This window comes from Magnolia sinica, chromosome 4, assembly GCF_029962835.1.
Source record: "Magnolia sinica isolate HGM2019 chromosome 4, MsV1, whole genome shotgun sequence".
Classification (NCBI taxonomy): domain Eukaryota; kingdom Viridiplantae; phylum Streptophyta; class Magnoliopsida; order Magnoliales; family Magnoliaceae; genus Magnolia; species Magnolia sinica.
The window spans coordinates 61,702,750-61,716,579 of NC_080576.1; the positions used below are offsets into that span (position 1 = coordinate 61,702,750).

The window sequence follows — 13,830 nt, forward strand, 5'->3', positions numbered from 1 at the left end:
AAGAAAGGTTTCAACGATAGGAATTTCTTTTCCTAATTTTCCCTCTCGTGTGACCCACTTGACTTTTGTATCCACCTCGGTTTTGGTAGAACATCCTAAAATGAGCTCACAAAATGGATGGACGGAATGGATTTCTAACATACATTATAGTGGGCCCCACCAGCATCCTTGAGTAGGAAGCCTTCGTAAATCCGCGTCCGTCATCTTGCCAGTGTGGAAATCGAATTGTACGCTTTTATCGTATTGATTAATCTTAGTTGGGCCCACCGTGAATGTATGCGGTTTATCCAATCCGTCCATCCGTTGTTTCATCTAATTTTAGACGTTGAGCCAAAAATTGAAGCATATCAAAATCTTAAGTGGACCATACCACAGGAAACAACGGAAATAATGATTTCAACCGTTGAAACCTTTCTAAGTGCCCAAAGTGATCTTTATTTGTCATCTAACATGTTCATAAGATCACAAAGACCTAGACGAAGGAAAAACAAAAATATCAGCCTGATCCAAAACTTCCGTGGCCCCCCAGAATTTTTCATCAATAGACACTCAATTCACACTATTTCATGTAGTGTGGTCCACTTGATTTTTGGATATACTTGATTTTTGGGATTAGGACCTGAAATTAACTATTAAAATGGATTGACGGGGTGGATCAAATACATAAATCACGGTGGATCCCACAAAGTTTACTCAGTACACTTAGCGTACTGAGTTACTTAGTACGCAATCCGCTTCAGCCAGTGTGATGGGAAGCAGATTGGATATTATAGGACACAAAGTTTGGGGGCCACCGTAATTAATGTATTTTATCCACTCCGTCCATCTATTTTACCAGATAATATTATGATTTCAGCCCAATAAATGAATGATATCCAAAGCTCAAGTGGACCACACCACGGAAAACGGTGTGAATTGAACGTCTACCATTGAAAAATCCTTGGGGGCAAAGAAGTTTTGGATCAAGCTGATATTTGTTCTTTTCCTTCATCCATGTCTTTGTGATCTTATGAACAGGTTGGATGAAAAATAAACATCACTTTAGGCCCTGGGAAGGTTTCAATGGTGGCCCACGAATGGTCAATCGCCATTGTTTCCTCTGGTATGGTCCACCTGATTATTGGATCTGCTTCATTTTTTGGATAATGTCCTAAAATGATACAAAAAAATGGATGGACGGGATGGATACTGAATATAGTTGTCTTAGTTCAATCGAATAACACATAGCTAAGGACCCTATACAAAGGAAACCTATTATGTCCACTTCTTTTTTGAGATTTTATTATTTAGAAATGTGTATTAGGGTCTTTTTTAACAATCCCTAAATTTTCATTGAAAAATTCAACAAATTTTCCAATGTTTCCCCATGTTTCCCAAAAAGTGCAATAAATTACGCGATACAAACGATATATCCCGTGCGATAACCGATATGTATTTGTATCCCAAGGGTGCGATAAATTGCGCGATACCGATATTTCGAACACTGATACCATCCCACCCCTCTTGTGCTTCATCGTTAAGTTTGGTAGATGATTCTTTACCTGCCAAGTCTTGAAAATGCTTAAACATGAAGTTGTGTTGTTGCTTTCCCTAGCCCTTACACTCATCATATGAATTTAGAAAGAAAGCTATCCAACTAGAATAAAGAAATTGATTGGGATTGCACTTGTTGGGTCCTATGGTGGGTCTAAAAGGTTTGATGTAGACCTTTCTAAATCCTCGTCTTTATAAGCCTTGATGTGGACCTCCTAAATTCCTTGAGTATGCCTACATTCAATGGGATTTGCCTTCGATATCAACCATCCTGAATGTCTCTACATGTCTCTTCCCAAGTGAAAGTAACTGAAAAATCACAAACAGATTGTATCATTGAAGGTTGACACTGTAGAAACCCCATATTGGTCCTACTAAGCAACATTTGAATATCACTTATATTATGCCGACTTGTTACATTCATGCACCACCGCTTCACATGCAACAACAATGATACATGCAAGCATGCATATGTGCATTCATCCATCATATTAGAAGTTAAAATACACCAAAGGGCCCCTCAAAAGACATAGGTCATGCATACAAACTGAGCATAGCATTTAAACCCTAAATTCCAGAACTACAACCACCCAAGACAGTACAATGTAAGGGCATTTCAGCCATTTTATATCCAAATGATATTTCTTGTAACCAAACTGATCAGTGTGCATGTTCTAGGGTGTTTGAGGACCTAATCTTTAAAAGGGTTTTACAAAATTCCTACTCAAGGTTCATATATCATCTTTTCAACAGTCGGGTATTTTCATCATTTGCCATCAAAATAAATCTCAAACGTCAAAACCAACTGATCAGATGATCATATAGGCCTACATCAAACTAGGGCCAAATTTCACCCAAATGCTGTATGTAAGGCAGGAGATCTTGTAGGTTGAATTCCAAGGGTAGTTTGGCAAGGGAGAGTTGTAAGAATGGAGATGATTCATATCACATTTAGGCAAGGTATTCTATATCGGTAATGGTGGCCATATCGGTCACCACCGACACCGATGCCATTATGGCCGAAACAAGGGCATAACAGCCATTACACCCTTTATCAGTCGATTTCTTTTTCTTTTTCTTTTTCTTTTTTTCTTTTTTGCCCGAAAAAATCTGGAAAAATATCCAAAAAAATCCCAAATAATCTAAATATTCCAAATATATATTCATTTTTTTTTTTTGTTTTGAATATGTTTATGGCTCCGTAACAGTCCACTCCGTGGTGAGAGTGTTGTATCAGGCTGTTTGATGAATTTATGAACCTGACAACCTCAGATTGATTGCAAAACTCCTATATTAAATTTTCAAACTATCTAATATAAATGCTAAATATATTAGAATGAATGTAAAATCCAAATATCTCACATTGAATATTTTTAAGAAATTTTGAAACTAAATTCGCGTTGAATAATGTCGTCGATTTAAGGACCACTCAAATGCCCCCAAATTGGCCCTAAATTCATGTAACTATGGCAGCCATTCCACTAATGCATATCCCTAACCATTTGACATTATTTCCCACAATAAATTTTAAGAAAATATTGAAATAAATTTGAATGAATAATGTCACCTATTTGGGATTGATTTGGGGGATCACTCGATGCCCCAAATCAGCCTCAAATTCGTGTAATCTATTGACACTCATCCCACTAATGTAATTGGCCTTAAGATCAATGGACATTTATTGGACAGTGAAGACTAAAAAATATTCAATGGTCCTATTTCAAAAAACAAGTGTCTGCAAATCAACGATTAAAATCATTCAAACAATTTGATTTGGGGATTGTAACTTAGCAACAATGGTTTCCATAATTTAATTGGTTAATTTTGAGTTAATATATGCCACGTGTGTAATTTTCTATGGTACGGATTAAGTGAGGTAGGGGTAACAACTTAGTGGGTGAAGCCCTGACCATGGGGCCAACCTCAATGTATGTGTTGTATATCCATGTCGTCCACCCATTTTGTCAGCTTGTTTTAGGGCATGGTCCCAAGAATTGAAGCCTATGCAAATCTCAGGTGGACACACCACAAGAAAATCTAGTCATTGAACGTCCACCGTTAAAAATTTCCTAGGGTCCAACATAATGTTTATTTGCCATCCAACCTGTTGATAAGGTCACACCGACCTAGATGAAAGGGAAAACACAAATAGCAGTTTGATCCAAAGCTTTGCAGCCCACAAGAAGTTTTTAATGGTGGAAATTCAATCCCTATTGTGTGGTCCACTCATTGTTTGGAGTATCCCCGATATATCCATAATATATTATCCGCATCTCCAAAACGTCGATACCGATAACACTGGTAGTGATACCAATAACAATGGTAGTATAAAAAATTCTAGGCATCGTTGATATATTGTCGATGTATTGATATCGCCAATGCCTCACCAATATTTTCGACTGCCTAAATTCCATGTATCACTTGTATCGCCCATGTATCAAAATCGCCAATATTTTCAACTTTGTAAACTCCAAGTGTTGCTTGTATCGGCAATATTTTGATAATATCACCAATGTATCAATTTTTTAAAAAGTTTTTAATATCTCCAAAATTTTGTTTATTAAAAAAATTCCATTTCAATTTTTCTATTGGTGCATGGTTGTATGATGAAATGCATGTTTGTATGTGTGCATATGCATGCATGCATGCATGGATGGATGGATGAATCATGGATGGTCGGATGATTGATTGGACGGACAAACAGATGGATGGATGGATGGATGTGTCTGTGTGTTTGTGTGTTTGCATGCATGCATGGATGGATGGATCATGCATGTGTGTTTGTATGCATGTATGTGCATGCATGGATGGATGGAAAGATGGATCCACCATTTTCCCCAGGTTTCCCCAATGTTTCCCTGAGTTAAAAGATACATATGCATTTAAGCCCCATAAAAAAAATAAAAATAAATAATAAATAAATAAAGGAAAACTTTTTATTTGATTCCTAAATATACAAATATGCGTCTTTTCGCTATTATTTGATTTTTTAAATATGCAAATATGTGTATTTTAGCATCCCCTTAAGTATCATAGAAAATTTCCACCAGTTTTCCCTATATTTCTCTTATGTTTCCCCAAGTCAACATTACATGCTTTAAAACCCCACTAAAGAGAAACGTAGTATGTATGCATCTTTTTTGCAATTATTTAATTCCTAAATATGCAAAGATGTGTATTTTAGCATCTCCTAAAGTTTCATTAAGAAATTTCATCATTTCCTCGTGTTTCCCTAATGTTTCCCTCGGTCATAAATTTCCAGGTATCAGTGACAAAGATAATATCGGTGATACCTTATCCCCAGCCAGCAATATGTGTAATGTTACCAATACTACAAATACCCATCCACTTGAGATTTGTATCTGCTTCATTTTAGGGACCATGCCTTAAATTGAGTTGGAAAAACTGATGGACGGCGTGCATATAAAACACATACATCAAGGTGGGCCCCACGGTCAGGAAACACTGCAAGTGCACTGGGCGTCATACGCCACTAGACTATTTAAAAGAATTACTTTTAAAATGTGGTTGTGAAACGGCCACATCTCAACTCTCATTTAAAGAGGGGAGAGAGAGAGAGAGAGGGAAAACTGAAAAGAGAGGGCATCACAGTAGATAAAACAGAAGAAGAAAAAGCAGTCGCAGAGCAGAAGGAGAAGAAGAGGTAAGTGAAAATAATAATAAAAAAAAAAAAAAGGTTTTCTTAATGGCCCTGGGTTACTGTTACGAGAATCATAACGGCCGTTATGCCTCATAACGACCATTACAATCCAAAAATTCCACCATGCCCTATTCCACCCCTATATCGCGTCATGGTCACGGCCGTTACCAATACATATCAGTCTTTACACCCGTATTGTAACAGTTTTGGTATACCTTGTATTTAAGACTCACGTATAACTATCCAAGCCATCCAAATTGTGGATGGGACGTCTCTCTAAAATCACATAGATAAAGCAATTCTAACCATCCAATTGACAGATGTCAAATGAATGATGAGAAGAAAACTAGCGAACATGTCAGATACAAGTGAAGAAGTAGATGGCAAAGATCCTTTTTTCAATGAAAATCTTAGGTTGTGATGTATCTACAAGTGGGACAACAAGTAGGATAGTTCAAAATGTCACAAACAAACCCCCTACTGTTACGGGAATCGTAATGGCCGTTATGCCTCATAACGACCATTACAGTCCAAAAATTCCACCATGCCCTATTCCACCCCTATATCGCATCACAGCCACAGTCGTTACCGTTACATATCAGTCTTTACGCCCCTATTGTAACAGTTTTGGTATACCTTGCATTTAAGACTCACGTACAACTATCCAAGCCATCCAAATTGTGGATGGGACCAGTGTTCGCAATATCAATACTATCGGCCGATAATATCGTCATCGCATGCAAGCGATACGAAACCCCCAGAAATCACTCGGAAATTTTATTATTAATAATAATAATAAGAATTCTTTGTATCGTGCGATATATCGCAGGATATCACATGATTTTTGTTGTTACAATTACATTTCGACGATAAAAGGGCCTGAGGTGCCGGGTAACTACTGAAAAATTGAGAAATCTTTTTCGATCAACAGCCTTGCGCCGTAATTGCATTTTCCTTCTTTTTTTTTTTCTTCCAGGCGAGAAAACCACAAAAATCGTGGAGATTTGGGGTTCCTACCGGAACCCTCTTTCTTTGAAAATGGCGATGGAAACGGAGAAATTTCAGGGAGATTTGGGGTTCCTGAAGGACCGGAACCCTCTTTTCTTCAAAAATGGCTTCTGTCGGTCTCTGTAGTAGGGAAATCCAATCCCTTTTAACGTGGAGCCTAGTCCTTCATGATGTATCTAGTTTATCCACGTCGTCCAGTCTCTTTAAATGAGAAAAACAATCCCTCTTTAACAGCGAGTTTGGGCCCATCGTGAATGTACGTGGTTTATCCACACCGTCCATCAATTTTTCCAACTCGTTCAAATGGTTGAGCCCAAAACTCAAGCATATCCAAAGCTTAAGTGGACCATATCACAGGAAACAATGGGAATAATGATTTCCACCATTGAAACCTTGCTAGGGCCCACAGTGATGTTTATTTGTCATCCAACTTTTCATAATACCACAATAACATGGATGAAGGGAAAACACAAATGTAAGCTTGATCCAAAACTTCTATGAACTTTTGGAATTTTTCAACGGTGGACATTCACAATTCACACTATTTTCCATGGTGTGGTCCATTTGAGCTTTAGATATGCTTTATTTTTGGGTTCAAGCCCTAAAATTATATGGTAAAATGGATGGAAGGAGTGGATAAAATATATAAATCACAGTGGACCCCACAGAGTTTACTCAGTAAGCGCAATGAGTTACACCGGATGGACGTGGATTCCGAAGCCTTTTGCAAGAATTTCCTGGCTAGACACCTATGTGGGGCAATGTGATGTTTGTGAGAAATCCATACCGTCCATCCGTTTTATGAGCTCATTTTACCATATAAGCCCAAAAGTGAGCAGGATCCAAGACTCAAGTGGTCCGTACTAAAGGAAAACGTGGTTAGGGAAATTCCTACCGTTGAAAGCATTCTTAGGCCCCATTTTGATGTTTATTTTCCATCCAATCTGTTCATAAGGTCTGATAGACATAGATGAAGGGAAAACATAAATATTAGCTTGATCCGAAACTTTTGTAGCCACTAATTTTTTTTTAATGGTGGCCATTCAATGACCACTTTTTCGTGTGGTCTGGTCCACCTCATTTTTGGATTTGCCTCATTTTTTGGAACATTCCCTAAAATAATATGCCAAATGAATTGACGGTGTATATACACCATATTACGTCGAGATGGCCCCACAGTCAGGGTCCCGCCATATTAGGTACGTCCTCTGATGTGGTTCACTTGATCTCTGGATCTACCCCATTTTTTTCTAAGACTTTAAAATGATCTAAAAAAATGAACGGATGGCGTGGATACAATGTGCCCACACAATTTGCCTCCTTTTTTTAGCCAAGACATATCAAAAAGTAAAGATATCAACCTCAGGAATTGGAGAGCGGATTAGGTGAGACCGAATACTCACCCAAGATGGTGCGACCCTTAATGCGGGGCCCACCTTAATGTATGTATTCTGTATCCATGTTGTTCATCAGTTTTTCCAAATCATTTTAGTGTATTATCCAAAAAACGAAGCACATCCAATTATCAGGTGGACCATACCAAAGGAAAAAGTTGTGATTGACTATTAATGGGCCACAAAAGTTCTGGATCAATCTGATATTTGTTTTTTTCCTTTCATCCATGCTTATGTGAACTTATCAACATATTGGATGGTAAAAAAAACACTATGAAAACATTAAGGTGAGCCCTAAGAAGGTTTTAATGGTAGGGCCTTCAATCAAAACTGTTTCTTATGGCATGGTCCACTTGATAATTGGATATGCTTCATTTTTGGTATGGTGCCGTAAATTAAGGTGGCAAAATAGATGGACGGTGTGGATATACATGTCTTGATGCATTTATAAATGTTATTCAACATATTTAAATATAGTTGTTTTTGTTCAATCGGATAGCGCATAACTTAGTACCCTATACAAAGGAAAGCTATTATGTGTACTTTTTTTTTTAGAGTTTATGATTTAAAAGTGTGTATTAAGGTCATTTTTAATAATACCTGAAGTTTCATTGAAAAATTCAAACATTTTCCCAATGTTTCCCTATGTTTCGCAAAAAGTGCGATAAATTACGCGATACAAACGATATATCCCGTGCAATAACCGATACGTATCTGTATCCCAAGGATGCGATACATAGCGCGATACCGATATTTCGAACACTGGATGGGACATCTCTCTAAAATCACATAGATAAAGCAATTCTAACCATCCAATTGACAAATGTCAAATGGATGATGAGAAGAAAACCAGTGAACATGTCAGATACAAGTGAAGAAGTAGATGGCAAAGATCCTTTTTTCAATTAAAATCTTAGGTTGTGATGTATCTCCAAGTGGGACAACAAGATGGACAGTTCACCCCCCCTCTAATCACACCAATCAAGCAATTATAACCATCCGATTGATGGATCAAAATGGAGCACTAGATGATTAGTGAATGGCTCATATTTAACAGAAAAGCCAATCGTGAACAAAACCTTTTGAATGTGATTTCTAGACTATGATCCATCGAGAAGTGGGTCAACAATTTGTACAGTTTGGACGCCTGCGAAACCGAGCTGTGTGTGCGATTGAAAAACCCACATATTCCTCCATGAGGAAAAGTTTTGATACACTAGTGCACTACTATGATCGTCCAACCAATCTGATTTTCAGACTAAGGATTACCATTGTCCATGCCCACAATCTAGAAGGTTTTCTGTTAATTAATGACTGCCATGTGTACAAATATTGAATAGGTAGTGTCTCAGGCTATCAGCCCTTATACTACTATGTGTCCAACCAATCTGAGATGGGTGAGATCCCTCTATTGCATATTCCATCACTACTTCCTTTAGAATGATTCTCTGGCCTACTTCCCTGTTTTTAAGATTTACCCAATCTTGTAAATCCTAATCACCAAGAGAAAGTAATATCCATCCCAACACAATCACCAGATTATAGGATGTAGATTTTCCGGGTCAGTACAAAAAATACACTTAAGCCCACAAGAAAATAAATGAATCTGAGGCGAGTTGAATTCTAAGGGTAGATTGGCGAGAGGGAGTCATAGGAACGGTTGTGATCCGACTCAGATTTGGAATTCCTGTACGAATATCCAAGCCAGCCAAATTGTGGGTCACATTGTGGAGAGGACATATCTACAAAGCAACGCTGATCAAGCAATAAAAACCATCCGATTGATGGTTCTCATGCGAAAAATTGATGGATGATCCAAATTTCAAAGGCAGAATCAGGTGGTGTAAATCATTTTTTTATGTAATTTTTAGGCTTCGGTCCTTCCACAGTTGGACCAGCAATTTGGACAGTTCAGATCGTCGCAAAACTATGCCATTTGTATGGCTGAACCACAATTTGTATTGCATCATCTAATTCCACAAACTCCAACTTTAGTACTTAATTTTGCATGTGAATGTATCTAGTTCCTTCCTCTGTCCTGTTTGTTTGTATCACATATTCCTCATATTGGGAAATCATATTTGCATTTAAGAAACATAATACAAGTGTAGAAAAGCAAAGAGCATACCCCTATCGTTTCGATCGTTCGGGCTCTCCCCAACCATTGCCTTGACATATGTATCCCTGAAAAGGAAATTGATACTATAACACCAACAACACGAATTAACCACAAAATAAATAAAATAAAATAACTCTACATCTTTGACCGGCATTTTATGGCAACCCCACCCAAAAGAAGCCATCTGAAATGCACCAATCCATGTATGACATATCTGAATCTATTTTATATATATATATATATATATATATAGTGTTCGAAATGTCGGTATCGCACAATGTATCGCACCCTTGGGATACAGATACGTATCGGTTATCGCACAGGATATATTGTTTGTATCGCATAGTTTATCGCACTTTTTGGGAAACATGGGGAAACATTAGGAAAATGGTTGAATTTTTTAATGAAACTTTGGGGATTGTTAAAAAGGCCCTTAATACACACTTTTAAATCATAATATCTCAAAAAAAAGATGCACATAATAAATTTTCTTTGTATAGGTTCCTAAGTTATGCGATGTTTAATTAAACTAAAACAACTATTTTTAAATTGAACGGTGTAGATATTGCTCTAATATGATCTAATATGATCTCTAAAAATAGATGAACGGTGTAGATATAATAAATACATCACTTTGGGCCCATGTAACTTTGATCTCCTTTGAACCGTTCGTGCAACTGGAGCTCGAGGAGCATCAGCGCTCGTCTTTGCACGTCACGGACGCGGATTGCGTCCTACCCCTGCCGTCTCTAGCCCCGAACGGGCAGTTCTGTGGGTTGGGCCCACCTTGAATGTATGTGATCTATCCACACCGTCTATTTGTTTATCCATCTAATTTAAGGGGTTGAGCCAAAAATTGAATCATATCCAAAGATCAAGTAGACCATACCACAGGAAACAGCAAGGACAATGATATCCACCGTTGAAACCTTGCTAGGCCCAACAATGATGTTTATTTGTCATCCAACCTATTCATAAGATCGTACAGACATGGATGAAGGGAAAAAATAAATATAAACTTGATCCAACATTTATGTGGCCCCCAAGAAATTTTCAACGGTAGACGTTCAATTCAACTGTTTCCTATGGTGTGGTCCATTTGAACATTGTATATTTTTCATTTTTGGGTTGAAGCCCTAGAATTATCTATTAAAATAGATGGACGGAGCAGATAAAATACATAAATCATGGTGGACCATACAACGTTTGCTCAGCACACTAAGCGTCGTGAGTTACTCCGTACGGAAATTGGATTGCGTACTGAATTACTCAGTATGCTTTTATCGTACTAAGTAAACTCAGTTAGGCCCACTGTGAATTTATGTGGTTTATCCACACCGTCCATCCATTTTTACAGATAATTTTAGGGGTTGATCCCAAAATTGAAGTAAATACAAAGCTCAAGTGGACCATTACATAGGAAACAGTGTGGAATAATGATTTCCACCGTTGAAACCTTCCCAGAGTCTAAAGTAATTTTTTTTTGTCATCCAACCTGTTCCTAAGATCACAAAGACATGGATGAAGAGAAAGCACAAACTTCAGCTTGATCCAAGACTTCTTTGGCCTCCAAAAAATTTTTAATGGTAGAGGTTCAATCAAACTGTTTCCTGTGGTGTGGTCCACTTGAGATTTTAATTTGCTTCGTTTTTTGGGATCAATCCCTAAAATTATTTTTAACATGGATTAACGGAGTGGATAAAATAAATAAATAATAGCGGACCCCACACAGTTTACTCAGTACCCTAATGGTACTGAGTTACTCAGTACGCAATCCGCTTCCCTCGGTACGCAATCCACTTCCAGCGTGGACTACTGAAGTCACGTCACCAAGTTACGTGGGTCCCTCCATGATGTATTTTTTCCATCCACACCGTCCATCCATTTGAACAGATCATTTTAGGGCGTGAGCCAAAAAATGAGTCAGATCCAGAGCTCGAGTGGACCCCACCACAGAAAAGAGTGGAGAGAGTGACGTTCACCATTAAAAATTCCTTGAGGGCCACAAGAGATGGATGGTTAAGATGATATTCGTGTTTTCCATTATTCCATATCTTTTTGGACTTATGAACAGATTAGATCACAAATAAACATTATGATGGGCCCTCAAGAATGCTATGAGTTTCAATGGTGGGCGTCACTCTCTCCACTTTTTTCTGTGGCGGGGTCCACTAAAGATTTATATCTACATCATTCTTTGTGTCATGCCCTAAAAAATTATTTCCAAATTAATGAACGGTGTGGATATGACACACACATTACCGTTGGACCCACAGAACACAGATACCACTTTATATGATTGTACAGTGAGTAACTCAGCACGCTTAGCGTACTGTGTAAACTCATGTGAGGTCCACCACGATTTATGTATTTTATCCGCTCTGTCCATACATTTTAACAGATAATTTCAGGGCTTTAGACCAAAAATAAACCGTATAAAATGTTTAAATGGGCCACACCTTGCAAAACAGTTGAATTGAACATCCACCGTTGAAATACCATTTTTGGCCACAGAAGTATTAAATTTAGATGACTGATAAACATCACTGCAGGGCCCATATGATCTCATTAAATTCGTATTTTCCTTTCATCCACATCCATATGATCTTATTAAGGGTTTGGATGACCGATAAACATCACTGCAGGAGCCAGAAAGGTTTCAACAGTGGAAATCAGTGTCACCTCTATTTCCTGTGATATGATCCACTTATCGTTCTAATTTTTGGGATCAACCCCTTATTTTAGATGGGAAAACAGATGGACGGCGTGGATAGACCATATACATTAAATGTGGGCCCCAACTGAATTTACTGAGTACAATAGGAGCGTGCTCAGTAAACCACACCCGCACCAATCCCCATTTCACCCCTCCCGCCCCATCTTCTTCATTTTCCCTCTCTGTCACGAGCGCTCTCCTTCTCCTTCACGCAGCGAGGGTTCCGGATGAGGTAATATCGTTCCGTTTCCACAAATCCGGCCTGATTTCTCACCGAATCTCCGAGAAATCCGCACAGGCACGCTCCAATCAGCGAAGAAAGAGAAAAAATGAAGAAAATAGCGAGAAAAATTCGAAGAAAGAGGGATACAGATACTTACCTGTCGAATGGCCCACCTCCGATCACCGCTACAGCCTACGGCTACAGGTACTCTCTCTCTCTCTCTCTCTCTCTCTCTCTCTCTCTCTCTCTCTCTCTCTCTCTCTCTCTTTTCTAATTCAATTTTTTTTGATTTTCTGCAACCCACGGCATCGGGGTGGGTTGTATCGGCGATATCGACGATGTGTCGCATGATGTCGACGATATATCGCACGATATCGACGATAATATCGTACGATATCTGAAGTTTTGGATTTTTGGTATCTTCCGGGTGTTATCGGCGGAGTTTCGTCTCGCACTGGTGCGATACCGATAATATCGGCCGATATATCGGCCGATAGTATCGATATTTCGAACACTGTAGATATATATATATATATATATATATATATTATTCGACTCAGAAGAAACAGTCCCGAATTGTTCCAAGACACTGGAATAATTAGACATGTCAACCTAGTTCTTATAAACCAGAATAATTAGAAATGTCAAGCTACTTCTTATAAGCCCTCAGATATTATTTAAATTTTAAAGAGTAAAACTTCAAGGCTTTTTTGGGGGGTTAAACTTCAAGACTAGTTTAGAACCACATGTGAATTGAATTGGTATGATTTGCAATAGAAGATGGTAATGATCAAATTGCAATTGCCTTACAATTCAAATTGAGGGACTACACTCTAAAGTGTAAACCAACAATTAAGAATTAAGATACTTTGAAGCTAGACCAGAAATGAAGTACACTAAATTGGGTCATATCCTCTCCAGTCTCCACTGAACAAACCATAGCAATTCAATTCAAAGGTGCATCCAAATACATCCTTAACTAAAACACATCTGCTTCCAAATTCACATTTGAATTATGTGCCGCACTAGCAAAACTTGCACTAGGTACCTCACACACGGAGAGCCACAAGGTGGAACTATCAAGAGATCCACCCTATCCATTAGGTATAATGTTCACCTTGGAACACTAAAATCATGACCATCCAAAAGGGTGGGCGACACACTAGGAAAAAGCAA

General features: G+C 38.2%; 1 protein-coding gene across 1 annotated transcript in view; it reads right to left on the bottom strand.

The window, feature by feature from the left end:
* The window catches only part of LOC131243153 (exosome complex exonuclease RRP44 homolog A), a 66,778-nt gene that overhangs the window by 37,805 nt on the left and 15,143 nt on the right, over positions 1-13,830 (bottom strand). Inside the window, exon 4 of the mRNA XM_058242283.1 lies at positions 9,725-9,780. Within this exon, the coding sequence (XP_058098266.1) occupies positions 9,725-9,780 (56 nt within the window). The remainder of the gene's footprint in view (positions 1-9,724; positions 9,781-13,830) is intronic.